A 15,347-nucleotide genomic window follows, 5' to 3' on the forward strand; every position below is an offset into this window, starting at 1 on the left:
GTACATTTTGAAGAATAGGTTGACATATCACCAGATAATTTCTACAACATTCAAATTGCAGCCATGGAGGAGTGGGGAAAATTGAGAAGGATCAAGGAACATGTAATTCCACACAAGTGATCTTGTATCAAACATAATGACAGTCAAATCCGTCGAAAGTTCCAATTATTTTTCATAAAAGTTGCAGTAAAAAGCAGCATTTATTTTTCCAAAAAGTTGCACCAAAAAGTTGCATTTATAGACAAGTTCCTTGTAATTATTAGGGTTTAAGATCAGTGGCGTATCCAGGGAGGGGTTTTAGGGGGTCGGAACCCCCCCCCTTTTCAAAATCCTAAAAATTGATGTAAAATATAGCCTCTAATATTTTCTAATTTATTAGTTTAACATATTCGTTTTTACGTATGAGAAGGCGAATATCCGTGTTAATGTTATTTAAGGGGACTAAAACCCCTACCAAATCTTGGAATCATGCGCCGGATTAGACGAAAGGATAAAATAGGTCATTATATTTCGCTAATTCCATACGAATTCTGCGCTTGTTCAGCAACATTTCAGCGGTAGTTGCTGACGTTCTCAACTTTCTTCCCTCGATTTCTCTCTCGCCTTGCTAAAACGAGACACGCATTTTCAAGAAATCTAATCTAATTGGCCGATGCGATGCGTAATTGCAAAGACGAAGTTGTCGGCAATCAACATCGCCCGCGAATTCGCTGCGCCTGCTCCCCTCGAAATCCTAATTACGAATTGCACGGCGTGTTGATTGATCAGCGAGACACAGACACGGCGGCACCAGTACGACAATGCTATTCTCAAATCCACATTGTCTTCGCGATTATTGGCGAGAAATTGTTTACGATTGACATTCACAATTCGAAATACAAGCCTAGCAATCCACGTTAACGATTGTTAGGTGGCTTGCTGGCGTCCAAATACAGGCCTGTGTTGTCGCTGAACGGGAGAATTGAGTAGGCCTAGTAGTAAAGTTAACCTAATTATATCGGCTGACAAGTTTCTCTGTCGATCAAGTTATTATCCCAGTGTGTACTCTGTATTAATTGACTGACTTGCGTATTTGCAATTAAAGTCTAATTACCTTCGCGCGTACTACACGCTCAGCCGTAAGGCTAGTAAAGCCATCGAAAAGCACACATTCGTGTACGACGTACACTGTTCACACCACACCTCTCTGTGGCGATTGCGATCGCCCTCGTTTATGCTACCGCCTTATTCCGCGCTTGTTCGTCCGCTGCGATACTACCGACCGTCAAAACCCAACAAAATCGCGCTTCTCTGGCCGGAACTAGGCGCTTGGAGACGGGCGGCGTTTGCTGGCTTGTGACTAAATGTGAGCAATTACGAATTTCTTTCAATCATACCGTAAAAGAAACGCGATTTTCAGGCAATGTCTGTATCGTATTCGTACATCTCCCACTCACCGCAAATCTCTTTTTATTATTAAACTATACAATATCGTAAATATTCGCCATGGCGCTGAGACGAGTAATTGTAATGATGACGTCATAATAGCCGATTTCGTAACGCAAACCCCCCCCCTTTTTTCGCGCTCTGGATACGCGCCTGTTTAAGATACTAGAATCGATCCATATCCAAGGCACTGTGGCAAAACTCAGTGTTTGTTACTTCAACAAAATCAATAGCCTGAAAAAATTGACTCAGCGAAAATATAATTTTCGGTGGTCCACCCTGAATGTACGTTAAATCAGAAAGGACCTCAAACTTAAACGACAGTGAAATAATAAAGCGATCTCTCTACATAATAGTGCCAAATATTTCCAGTGAAAAGTTAGTTGCATGAAAATTCCGAATAAGTTGCAAAAAGTTGCATGAAAAAATGGAGAAAAGTTGCAAAAAACTGCAGTACAACATTCCTCCAAACAGCTTAAAACACCATGCCGTACTACATAACTTCTGAGTAGTTAGGAAGCTGCCGAAAGTTGCAAAAACTCGCCCTAATAATGGCGTTCGTCACACAATAGGTGAGTAGTTTTGTAGCCCTAACCCAGGTCTCACAAATTTCTGACTTAATCAGAGATCAGAGAGCAGATTTACGTTATTTCTGAGTGAAACCATCAAAGCCAAAGGCAATATTTACAGATAGCGGTAGACACAATGATTCGAGTACCGTACTCGAATCTGAATCGAGTATTAATTCGCGTAGAGTATAGTGAGGGATGATTTTTGGAGTACAGAAATAAGCCGCTCCTTGCCAACAAAAGTTAACTCAGCAATGAGATCTATAGCTTTGATACTACATTTTAATGATAAAGGGTGTAAAACTTGATTGGTAATATCGCATTGCATGAAACATGAAATACAAAGCTTCTTACATTAGTGGAAATGACATATCAGTGAAGTCTTGATCAACCCACAGCACTGTCACGAACGGCAATGAAATAGGTATGGTAAAAAAGGCACCAAATAATCTTAAATGCTATACAGAGCTGATATTATACAGGATGAAGCCTGATACTCGATTCGTAATCGGATCACTGAAATACTCGATATTTCCCAGCCCTTCTAAGAGAATATTAATTTAAAATGGTGCATATTAGGTAGGCTTACCATATTTTGGAAATCTAAAAAGAGGACACTTTTTCAGAAATTTGAGACTTGCAAAACCGGGGAAGAATTCTCAAAAACCGCTGAATTTTTCCCACTTTGTGATCGGTTGACTAAAAAAAAAAAAAAAAAAAGTCATCTTTCTGCCCAGAGCTAAATTCACCGTTTTTAACTCCGAAATACCCGCCGGAGCGTCACTTCTGTGCTTATTTACGGCATATCATTCGCAATTTGCTCTAAATCTGGCCTAAATTTTCAAAAAAGAGGACAACATCTCAAAAAAGAGGACAGAAGGGCATCCTCCGAGGACACTTTCAACAAAGTCAAAAAAGAGGACAAATCCCCTTAAAAGAGGACGTATGGTAACCCTAATATTAGGCAATAACTCACACATAGGTATGACTGGCAGTACAAGCCACTTAAAGTTTTGAAAAATTGCTAGGTGAGAGGTCCCACCGAGATTTGAAGTCGGATCAGAGGATTCAGAGAGAACGGTTCGAATCTCTGAGCAGACTATAATCTATATTTTCCAAATCAGTGTGAGAATTAGCTTATAAGATAACCATTGTGGCACAAAAATCGGCACTTCTTTGTTATTCCCCACACATCGAAAAAATGATCCCCATGACACCAATAAATGTTTCCCATGGACATAAACAGAAAAATTTATATACGTCAAAATGAATTGTTTTTCGCGTTGGGGTGGGATAGATGGATATTAGGGATGGGGATATTAGGATGGGTTAGGATATCTTAAGATTAGGGTTGGGGATATTAGGGTCGGGAGATATTAGGGATGGGGAGGGGGATGTTAGGGTCAAGGTTGGGGTTAGGATATCCTAGGATTAGGGTTGGGGATATTAGGAATGGGGGAGGAGATATTAGGGTTATGATATCCTAAGATAAGGGTTGGGGATATTAGGGTCAAGGATGGGGTTAGGATATCTTAAGATTAGGGTTGGGGGTGAAGATTACAATATTCCAAACCCTAATCTTGGGATACCCTGACCCCAAATTTAACCCTAATCTCGGCATATCCTACCGCAAACTTTACCTCAACCTACCCTAGCACCCTCACCCGCAACCCTAATCTTAGGATATCCTAACCCACCCTAATAACCCCCTCCGCAACCCTAATCTTAGGATATGCCAACCTTGACCCTAACCCACCCTAATACCATACACCCTTCCCCGACCCCAATATTCCCTTCCCACGACCCTAATATCTCCCACCCCGACCCTAATATTGCCTTCCCCGACCCTAATATCTCCCACCCGACCATAATATTCCCCTAGCCCTAATCCCGGCGCGAAAAACAATTCATTTTGACGTTTATAACTTTTCACATGTTCATGGGAATCATTGATTGGTTTCATGGTGATCACTTCTGGATGTGTAGGGAATAACGAAGAAGTGGCCAAAAATCAGCCAGATTAGAAACAGTGGATGTTTTCTGCAATAACTGAAAGGTTTTTTGCATAGAATAATTATTAAACGGAAAATTATGTGTGGTGTTGCCACCCATTTCACTCTGGAAAATGAGCATTAGTTACTAAATAACCGCCAAAACCGTACCACGATTTCAGAAGAGTATAAGCCAGGGGTCGCCAACTCAAAACGGGTCGCGGGCCACTTTTCAAATTTTGTAGCGGCCGCGGGCCGCATAAATTCTATATCGATATAAAGGGGGCAACCACGTTTTAAAACGCTGTTCTACCTAACATAGGCAATGGGTATAGTGACCACAAAAAAGTAATATTTTATTAAAGGAATAAAAATACAACAAAGTACCACTGTCATCAGTTTCATTTTATTTTAAACTGCGAGCTGTGCACGATACCTAGAAACGCTTTTTGGGACTAGCGAGATACGTAACTAGCTGAAAGACCATCCCCACTTGAAGCTTAATCTTGTGGGAAAGCCCTATGCCAGTGGTTCTCAAACCTTTTTTGATACGCCCCCCTATATGATACTGAAAAATGTCGCGCCCCCTTATCGTCATATCACAAAATGCATCCATAGTTTCATGGTATGTGAGGTTATGAATGTTGACGAGAGAATTCGATAATATAAATTCCGGATTATACACAGAGCACTAGCTATAACTATGAATTAGAGGAAAATCGCGCCAAGCGCGAAAATTTTTTTAGTTGAACGCAGCACCACGGCCCTTCAGATGCTTTCACGACCCCATATGGGGGACGTACCCTCAGTTTTAGAACCACTTCCCTAAGCAGTTTTCTGGCGTCTCGGTATTGGAAATGTTTGGGCCATTGCACGTCAATTTCAGAATTTCAAAATGTTTTCTTAGCTTTCTTCCGAAATCTAAAATCATGTCGCGGGCCGCAAAATATGACCTGGCATGCGGCCCGCAGGACACGTGTTGGTGACCCCTGGTATAAGCCATATATGACTAAAAAGATGTTTATGATACCGTAATGTGCAATCAACAGTCCAGTCAAAGCACCATTAAATCACACAAAACGGTGCATAAAATAACGATAGAACTGATACTGAATGTTACGAATGAAAACAGTGCCAGTATACTCACTTATGCGATACGCCACCTTGCTTCGCGTGTACTCTAGTATTGTCAGTTATTAGCAAGCTTGTCTGCCCCTCCCCGGCCCTGGGTGGTCTGATTTTCCCCACAGAATCGATATTCATCACAGCAAGTTGTTATTATGCTTTATGCGTATTTCAAATTTGCCGTGCTGCCGCGAGCGTGCTACCGTGTGGACCAGACAACTAAATTTTCACTTTTAGATATGAAATAAGTAAAATATTTATGTTCAATACTTCAAACAATACATTATCTCTGGCAAAATTAAAGAAAATATTGATGAAAGCTTTCCTTCGTTCATCTCCCAGCAACAATAAAGCACCGTTGACAAAATAAACCTAATCCATAGCGAGTTCATGGAAGCGTGTCAACATAATATTGGAACACCATAGACGGCATAGACTTAGTTTTAAATATGGGGCCCATACATATCTCATTAGATGGAAGAGACATATAGCCATACGCTTTTATTCCGCAATGATTGCAGTGAATTTAAGATACATTTGGAAAAGATACCATCATTTAGAATTCTAAAGTCGGAATCTAACCACAGCTTATTCGATTCAAATCAAAAATTCCTCTCGATTCGAATTTTTCAGCTATTTTATTGATCAAAATTTACAATAGAATACAATGTTAGTCAATCGAATCGGAATTCAAAGCATTTTACAGGGTGGAAAGCATTAAACTGAATAAACGAAATAACAAACTAACCGTGGGTCCTAAATGAACTAAAGTTACAATACGGAATTATTTGTTGGGGTGCTGCCTGCAAGAATACGATTGACCCATTGCAAAAACGTCAACATCGGATCATCCGTATCATTGCTAAAGCCTCACGGGGGCCTGGATGTGCAACTGATAAATCGCTACTCAAAAGATTTGGTGTTGCTAAACATAGAAGATATGAGGAAGCCAGAAATTGCCAATAAGTTTATGTATCAGTTCCATTGCGGTCAATGTCCCTCAAATTTCAACGAATACTTCACCTAGCAGTCAAAAGCGCACAAGTACAGCCCACGAGCGTCAACGAAGAACAACTACCATATGATCAGGACGGAATACAAGAAAAAGCATTGCTCTATCAAGCAGGGTTGTAACCAAGTCACAAGGTTCCGAGTCACAAGTCAATCTCACTTTTATAGTTTTGACTCGAGTCAAAAGTCGAGTCATTTTCAATTCACCACCGAGTCAAGTCCGAGTCCAAGTCACGGAGTAGACTGTCGAGTTCGAGTCATAGTGTTTTGACTCGAGTCTGAGTCCAAGTCATTGTGTCGACTGTTCAGTTCCGAGGTGATGTCATGTGAAACCCACTTTTCAAAACGTTGCTCGGTTATATCGAATGCTTCATATTCATAATATACCAATTTTCCTCACTCTAACGGTTTCTGGTAGCATTTTCAAGTATCAGTACTGACAGACGAAATAAAAATCGTGTAATAATTTTACTATTCTTCGAAATTACAATGAAATGCCTGTCTTGGTAGACCCAGTCTCGAGTCATATAACTTGGTCCGAGTCATGCGCAATGACTCGAGTACAAGTCGAGTCAATGCACAAAGTGACTCGAGTCGAGTCATTTTTCAATTTTGAGAAAATGACTCGAGTCTGACTCGAGTCGAGTCATGACTCGAGTCATTACAACCCTGCTATCAAGTAGGCTATATGCCGGACCCCAATTGTGGAATAGCATATCTCGCCGGCTATCCGACAGTCGTCGAGCATGTCCGCATTCAAGTCGAAATACAGGCAATTTCTTCTAAATGAATACTAGTCAGCCTTCAGGATTACCGGACTACGACCTAACATCTATCTCGCCTTTCGCCACATATGCCACCTCATTTTGTCGCTTGCGTCTTATATAAGCTATTTACGATAAATTACTAGGGATGGTGTGAACCTCTGAAAGGTTCAGGTTCGTGTGAACGCGAACCTTTTTGAAAGGTTCTGTGTGAATACGAACGTGAACCTCATGACGTCACGTGACGTCATATTGGTAGGCTAATTCCAACCCTACATTTCAGTGAAGTGATATATTAATGTACTATACGATATCTAATGACGACTCGGGCTTCATTATGCCACAATCCTGAAGTACATACTGACTTTTTAAAGGTCGCCAAATATATCAATTTGAGCAATCAAATGATATAATTATCCCATAAAATCAATATCTCCCGTCGCTTTGCCAACAATGTCGACGAACGCTTGCAAGGGAATATAAGCTTACGCCTTAAACGGTCTATAGGCCAGACCGGAATATGTAGGCTATTCGACGTTTTAGTACTGCGCTACATTGATATTGAATAGAATGTAAAAAGGGTTTCTATACTTGCTACCTATATCATCCCATTAACAATTAAGTTATACGGGAATGTCCAACACCCCAATCACACCGATTTTTTTATGATACAATACACATATCAAATCAAGATGGTCTCCGTATACGCTTGCTAGATTTTTTACATTTGACAACGATGTATTCTGATATGAATTTCATTGATTGGTGGAATAAGCATCATTCGCTGACTATACCTACATGTAGCGTATCTCGCTCTTGGTATTGTGTGATTCAGGGTTGTAACCAAGTCACAAGGCTCCGAGTCACTAGCAGAGGTGGTCAAAGTAGTCAAGAAAGCTACTCAAGTAGAAGTAGAAGTAGCGACGAAAAAATCTACTCAAGTACGAGTAGAAGTACTTCCTCCATAAGCAACCTAAAACTACTTGAAGTAGAAGTAGAATTTACTGACTTTAAAAGTACTCAAGTAAATAAGTAGTTGTGAAAACGATCCTATAATTCGTTCACATGGATTGTAAAAAGGTGCAAATTGAGCTATGTGAAAGGTGCCGAGCTTGATTCATATTGATGCATACCAGCAGGTATCCAATTTTCGATAGCATAAGCATTTGTCCACATCATAGGATGAAAATGATAGTATTATGATGAAAATGCGATACCTAGGCTATCGTCTGTTTTCTCGAACAGCACGTTTTAGAAAATAGCATGGTATGGCGCCATCCCCCATACTATAAGGTCCGTAGTTTAGTCGAAGAGCAATACGGAGAAGTTGTATAGGTTACGGTGTAAACACTTCGCGCGATTAGTAAACGTTAATAAAACTATGGAGGACCGTAAAAATGCTATATTTTGTAGCTTTTTTTTTTCGGAAAATAAGGGCATTACTACACTTGCTTTTATACTTCAACATGTATTTTATCCAGTCGAAAGAACTGATATTAATTATAACTCAAAGTATATGATACTGGGAATTGAAAATAAAACATAAATATTACTTCTAAAAGCGGAACACGTTTTTCATGCCTTCAGTCCAGAAAGTTTTAAAGGCGGTATGCTAAAACAGCACTAAAACTAACAAAAAAGTCGGAGTCCACTTTCCCAGGTTAGGACGTGGCATGGACATGCTAGATTACGATATGACAAGTAAATGATAGATTGCAAAACATCAGTTTCAAACGATATTTTGAGTCATATATACTGTGATGAATTATTTCGTATAGGCGAAGGGCGACAATGTGGTGTGAACGCAGCGATATCTAGTTCTAGATATCCCTGTGTGAACGTAATCACGCCAACCCGCTACCTAAATTATATTCATCGATACTTTCGTGAAATCATACTGGTAACTCCGTATCCACTGCGCGCGAAGCGCGACGAAAATTCTGGGCTTTACTAAACTTTTATGAAAATTAAATGTTGATGCTTCGTGAAAACAGCCCCGAATTTCCTCAGGTTATCTTCCTGATTGGAAAATTGAACTACTTCTACTTGACAAACTGAAAATAGCGAAAAGTAAGTAAGTAGATCACAAAATATTACGAAGTAGAAGTAGAGGTAGCGAAAATCAGATCTACTTGAGTAAGTACCAGAAGTAGAAGAAAACTACTTGAGTACTTCGAAAAAGTAGAAGTACTTCGTTACTGACCACATCTGGCCCCTGGATACGTCAATGCGTCAGAACTGTTGTTTTAGTCATCATCAAATTTGGTCATGCTAATCAAATTTTGGTTGACCTTGCAATTGTACCTGATGTCATAAATAATTTCGAGAATTACCTCGTAGGCCACACCTAACCTTCTCGTGTGCCAAATTTGGCCTGCGTGCCACGGGCTGGTCGCACCTGATCTGTAGTGTTATTAATAACAGTGATTGGTGGTACATAAAAATTCTATTGAAAATTCTTTAAAAGCAAATGTTTTCATGATATAGAAGTTGGAGTCGGAGTCAAAGTCAGGGTCATTCTCATAAACTCCGACTCCGACTCCAGTCAGTATTTTCCCCACGACTCCGACTCCGACTCCAGCTATTATAGTTTTCACGACTCCGACTCCATCAAGCGAAAATTACCCAGACTCCGACTCCACCCACTCCGACTTCACAGCCTTGGTTATAACCAGGGTTGCAACCAATTAAGTCACAAAGACCCCGACTCACAATCACAAGTCAATCTCACTTTTATAGTTTTGACTCGAGTCAAGTTGAGTCATTTTCAATTCACCACCGAATCAAGTCCGAGTCCAAGTCAGCGATAGCAGATCGAGGGTCGAGTCCGATTCATGGCATTATGACTCGAGTCCGAGTCCAAGTCATTGTGTTGACTACTCAATTTCCAGTTAAAGCGTCTTGTTAAATCAACTTTTTATAACTCTGTTTGGTGATAGGCCTATCTATCTAATGGTTCACATTTATTATATACTATAATTTTCCTCACTTCTAGCAGTTTCCGGCCGCATTTCCAAGTACCAGTACCAATAGACGAAATCCCAATAGTGTGGTTATACTTTGCTATTCTTCGAAATTACAATGCAAATGTGGGTCTTGGCCGTCTGAGTCTCGAGTCATATAACTTGGTTCGAGTCATGAGCATAGGTTCGTGTGCAAGTCGATGCAATACACAGATTGACTCGAGTCGAGTAGCCTACCCAACAGAGTTGGATCTATTACATAAATTCAGTTCAATTACAAATACAATTACAATTACTCCCGTGCATGTTTCAAAATTACAATTACTCAATGCTAAAAATGTCAAATTACAATTACAATTACTGTTAAACATGTCATTAATTACAATTACAATTGTAATTACTGTTAAACAAAGAGGTGCTTTTTGGCAACCGCAGCGTCGTAATTGGCAACAATATGCTATTCGTATGTTTCATTCATGATACGTAAAATACCCTTTAATTAAAAAAACTCGAGCGTACTCGAACTATTCCTAATCATGAGTACTGAGAGAGAGATAGCCTATATATGATATTCTTTTTCGCCTGCACCATCGAGATGCTTTGACGACGGAGTTGCGATACGGCCGTGAGGTCATCTAGTCTGCGCTCCCATTTTTTTCTCCTCCATGCTATCCATGATTGCTGAGCGCCTAGCAGGATAACTGCGGATACAAATTTTCGAGTCTTTGGTATGACCCAGCCCGGGATCGAACCCACGACCTACCTGTTGGAGAAGCCGGACGCATAACCATTACACTATCTTGCTGAAAACTACAAACACAGAAAAAGATTTGAAGCGACTATTGACAATCAAAAGTTTGAGCGACTGGCAACGACTATCAGCGAATAGGCTACAAGACAGTCAATGGAACGTAATCAAACGAATAGGCTACTCAGCGTAAGTAAGGCAAATGAAATGTATTTGGTAAGGCGTCAGCGATAACGAGGATACCGATAAGGTGTTTAAAATTAAAATAACTGCAAAATGAAAGAAGCTCCTGATAACTAGGAATTACAAAATTTTGGTTCGCATTTAAATTTTCACTTGCTCAAAAACTGTTAGATTGCATTTGATGAACATTAGGGCAGAGGTGGTCAGTAACGAAGTACTTCTACTTTTCATCTACTTCTGGTACTTACTCAAGTAGATCTGATTTTCTCTACTTCTACTTCGTAATATTTTGTGATCTACTTACTTACTTTTCGCTATTTTCATTTTGTCAAGTAGAAGTAGTTTAATCTCCCTCTACGAAAGATAGCCTGAGGAATTTTGGGGCTGTTGTCAAGGGGTACCAACATTTAACATTCATAAAAGTCAAGTAAAGCCCGGAAATTTTGTTGCGCTTCGCGCACAGTACTTATGGAGTGGGGGATATGTTTACACGAAAGTATCAGTGAATATAATTTAGGTATCGGATTGCTTGGTTCCGCTCACACCGCTTTGTCGCCCATATCAAATATTTCATCACAGTTAATATGGCCCACCATAACGTTTGAAACTACCGTTGCGCAATCTAGCAATTACCTATCAATCATATCGTAATCTAGCAGCCCATTGCGTGTCTTGATAATCTGGAAAATCCAGCGTTATTGAACGTTATACCTGTTTTAGCAGATCACCTTTGAATGCTTATGGACATAAGACATAAAACATGTTTTCTGCATTTTAGAAGTGGTATTTGTATTTCACTTTCAACTGCGAGTATCATACTTTGAGTTCTAATTACCTAACATAACATAATGTAACATGGTTGGGTTATATTTTTGATCTGAACAAGTCACACACAATGTACAATGCGATAAGACACAATGCGATGTCATGAACAGATAGGAGGATGTAGAACGACACGCATCAGCAGCGATCCTTCACTCTAAATCCACCTCGGCCTAGAGTGCCCGATGTCACAGTTCTTTTTCGATGTTGATCTCTTTGAAGCCGCGGCCCTTTCTACTAGTTCTTTTCCATTCATTGTGAGTGCTTTCTTTTGTCGGGTCTTTTTCTGGGCTTTTTTTTTGTCGCCGTAAGAACGGCAACGGCAGGGGAAGAGGAGCCCAGATAAACCGCCGACGGGAATCGTCGCGGTTCGTCTGCGTGCTGGGCGCTTATCGTAACCACTACACTACCTCCCCCGCAGTTTCAGTTCTTTTGTCTGCAGAACATACATTTTGAAGCATAAAAGCAAGTGTAGTAATGCCTCTATTTTCCGAAAATAGAGCTACACTAAATATAACTTTTACGATCCACAATATTTGTCATTAAAGTATACCAATCGCGCAAAGTGATGAAACCGTATCCTATACAACTTCTACGTATTGCTCCTCACCTAAACTTGGGTCCTTATAATACGGGGTAGGGCGCCATGCCATGATATTCTCTAAAACGGGATCTTCCAGTAAACAAAGGGTTAGTATCGCATTTTCATATCAATACTATAATTTGCATCCCATGATGCGAAAGAATACTTATTCTGTCGAAAATTAATACTTCCTGGGATGCATCAATACGAATGAAACTCTATGCACCTTGCGCATAGCTCAATTCGCAGCTTTTGACAGTCCATGCGAACGAATTTAGACTGTTTTCAAAACTATACTTACTTACTTGAGTAGATTTAAAGTCAGTCAATTCTACTTCTACTTCAAGTAGTTTTAGGTTGCTTATGAAAGAAGTACTTCTACTCGTACTTGAGTAGATTTTTTCGTCGCTACTTCTACTTCTACTTGAGTAGCTTTCTTGACTACTTTGACCACCTCCGCATTAGGGTGTGGAAAGTTTCTGGCCCCAGTAAATTTGGCAAAGATTGGAGGTAAGATAGGGATAACATCTCTACAAATGCGTGATCAAGTTTGCTGAAACCTTGGTTGAAAACTTGAATTTCTTTTTTTGCAATTGTTGCAGCAAGCCTGAGTACTGGTCAGAGATTTAAAAAGAAAACTCTGACCGTAATATAGGAAATGGCTCAGTGCAGGTTTCAGAATAGTTTATTTGCTGTTCATCCATTTTTGAAATATTAAGATTTGGTTTAGCCCACTGGTTCTCAGACTTTTTAGACACGCCCCCTTTATGACCGTGAAATATTTCGTTCCCCCCTTTATCGTCATATCACACAATGAAACCAGAATGTTAGCAATCCTTACAGATAATTTGATGGTATGGTAAGGTTTACCATACGTATTCTTTTAAGAGGATTTGTCCACTTTTTTGACTTTTTTGAAAGTGTCGTAAATCAGCACCGAAGTGACGCTTTGGCGGGTATTTCAGGAGCTGTGCGGAAAGTTGACCTTTTTTTAGGTAACCGAACACAGAGTGGGTGAAATTAACCATTTTTTGAGAATTCTCCTCCGGTTTTGCAAGTCTGAAAATTCTGACAAAGTGCATGTCCTCTTTTCCAAAATATGGTAACCCTGTGGTATGGAAGGTTATGAATGTTGATGCGAGAATTCTCCAATATGAAATTCGGACTATACACAGAGCAATAACTATGAAATGGAGGTAAATCGCGCAAAGCGCGGCATATTTTTTTAGTTTACCGGAGCTTCGCGCCCACCTTCAGATGCTTTCACGCCTCCCAGTTTGAGAAGATATGAGGAGGCTAGAAATTGCCAAGTTTATGTATCAGTTCCATTGCGGTCAATGTCCCTCAAATTTCAAGGACTACTTCACCTCGGAGACAAAAGCGCACAAGTACAGCACACGAGCGTGAACGAAGAACAACTACCATATGATCAGGACTGAATACAAGAAAACGCATTGCTCTATCAAGTATGCCGGACCCCAATTGTGGAACAGCATCTCGCCGGCTATCCGACAGTCGTCGAGCATGTCCGCATTCAAGTCAAAATACAAGCAATTTCTTCTAAATCAATACTAGCCAGTCTTCAGGATTACCGGACCACGACCTAACATCGACCTCGCCCTCCGCCACATGCCACCCCATTTTGTCGCTTGCGTCTTATATTCTCAGCATTACTTTTCATTCAGTGTGCATGCCTCTTATTTACTTCGCCTAGGCTAAGGTGGGTGTCTGATCTTAATGGCTACTCCAAGTTGTTTCGACACCTTCCTATCTTTTCATTGTATCGCAGTCTTGTGATGTTTTGAAACGATGAAAATATTAATAAAGAGAGAGAAAGAGAGAGAGTCTTTATTTTCATCGAACCAAAATACATAACAAACGGCAATGATGGTGGTACAGAAAATATGCGTGCACAGTATTCGGTATTAGATAGGAATGATCGATAAGACCGTGAAGGTCATCTAGTCTGATCACACCAGCATCAAACAGGTACACTTGACTCAGAACAGTCTGGCTGTAAAAAAATGTTTCGTTACGAAAGGAAAATAGAAAAAAAAATTAAACAATGGTAGCAAATGATCAATGAAGCAATGTCTGGGCGAGGTAGGGCAACAGTGTTAGTGTAACGACAAAAGGTGATCAAGTAGGGCTTTTTTGAATCTATTATAAGGCAATTCACGGATATGTGATGGTAATGACTGACTGACTGACTGACTGATCACTGGTTTAGCCTACATCAGTGGTTCCCAACCTTTTTCGACTCATCGCCCCTTGTCAATCTCGACGCAAATCACTCCCCCCCCCCATATTTACGGATCCGAAAAAAGAGGACACTTCAGCGAAAGATTGATTCACCTAATTCAGATCGACGGTGAATTTACTACAAAAGGCCATTTATCCAGGTGGTAGGTCAGTGGTTCTAAATTTTTTTGCTTGTGGCACACTAGAAAAATGCTAAAACACTCGCGGCACACTTACAATAAATGCGATTTTTGAGAAAAATTTACGTGGTAATGCGATGGCTATGCTCATTTATATGAGCATATATGCGACTGAAACTATAAGCTACATTGGATTGTTGACGACATACCCGTATTTCGTCGTCAATTTCAAGCAGTCTCACTGGAGCACAACTTTAGAAGCAATGTCCACATACTCATGGTGATACAAATGGCAATGCAACTCGGATCTCTTTTGTGCCTGTCATGATATAGGTCAGGATTTGAAATGAGACAACCATTTTTGTGAAAAAAGCGTTTCAAAAAAATGGGATGTTTCTTTTACGTGAATGGGACAACAAATCGTGAGACGAAATATTGCAATGCAAGCTGAAATCCAGGCAGTGTGCTCAGGTTTTTCGGAATAATTTTATGTTGAAGAGATGCTTCACAAGGAGCGTGAAACGAATCTTCAACACATAGCAGCCCAATTATAAAACGTGACAATTAACCTGACCTATTCATCAGCAATGTCATGATTGGTTCCATTGTAATGTCCACATGTGCTCATTTATCAGACATGAAGCGGTTAGAGTGCCTTTTCCGCAGATGCTTGCCTGCGTGCCTTGATTTGAACAAATTAAAAAAATATTCGCGGCATGCCTGAGAATCTGTAGCGGCACACAGTTAGGGAATCACTATGGTAGGTGCTCGGAAAACCGGTT

At 40.2% G+C, this 15,347-nt stretch overlaps 1 protein-coding gene and 1 long non-coding RNA gene across 2 annotated transcripts in view; one reads left to right on the top strand and one right to left on the bottom strand.

Moving 5' to 3' along the window:
* Positions 1–5,463, bottom strand: part of LOC145434347 (uncharacterized) — a 31,674-nt gene extending 26,211 nt beyond the window's left edge. The window contains exon 1 of the mRNA XM_080311711.1: positions 5,133–5,463. Within this exon, the coding sequence (XP_080167837.1) occupies positions 5,133–5,248 (116 nt within the window). The 5' untranslated portion in view covers positions 5,249–5,463. The remainder of the gene's footprint in view (positions 1–5,132) is intronic.
* LOC145434348 (uncharacterized) lies at positions 257–14,072 on the top strand. Its single transcript, XR_013913353.1, has 2 exons — positions 257–1,039; positions 13,760–14,072. It is a non-coding gene; the product is annotated as an uncharacterized LOC145434348 (long non-coding RNA).
* The last annotated feature ends 1,275 nt before the right edge of the window (positions 14,073–15,347 follow it).

The sequence above is a fragment of the Botryllus schlosseri genome, chromosome 2, assembly GCF_051294905.1.
Source record: "Botryllus schlosseri isolate E-star chromosome 2, Bs_hap1, whole genome shotgun sequence".
Classification (NCBI taxonomy): domain Eukaryota; kingdom Metazoa; phylum Chordata; class Ascidiacea; order Stolidobranchia; family Styelidae; genus Botryllus; species Botryllus schlosseri.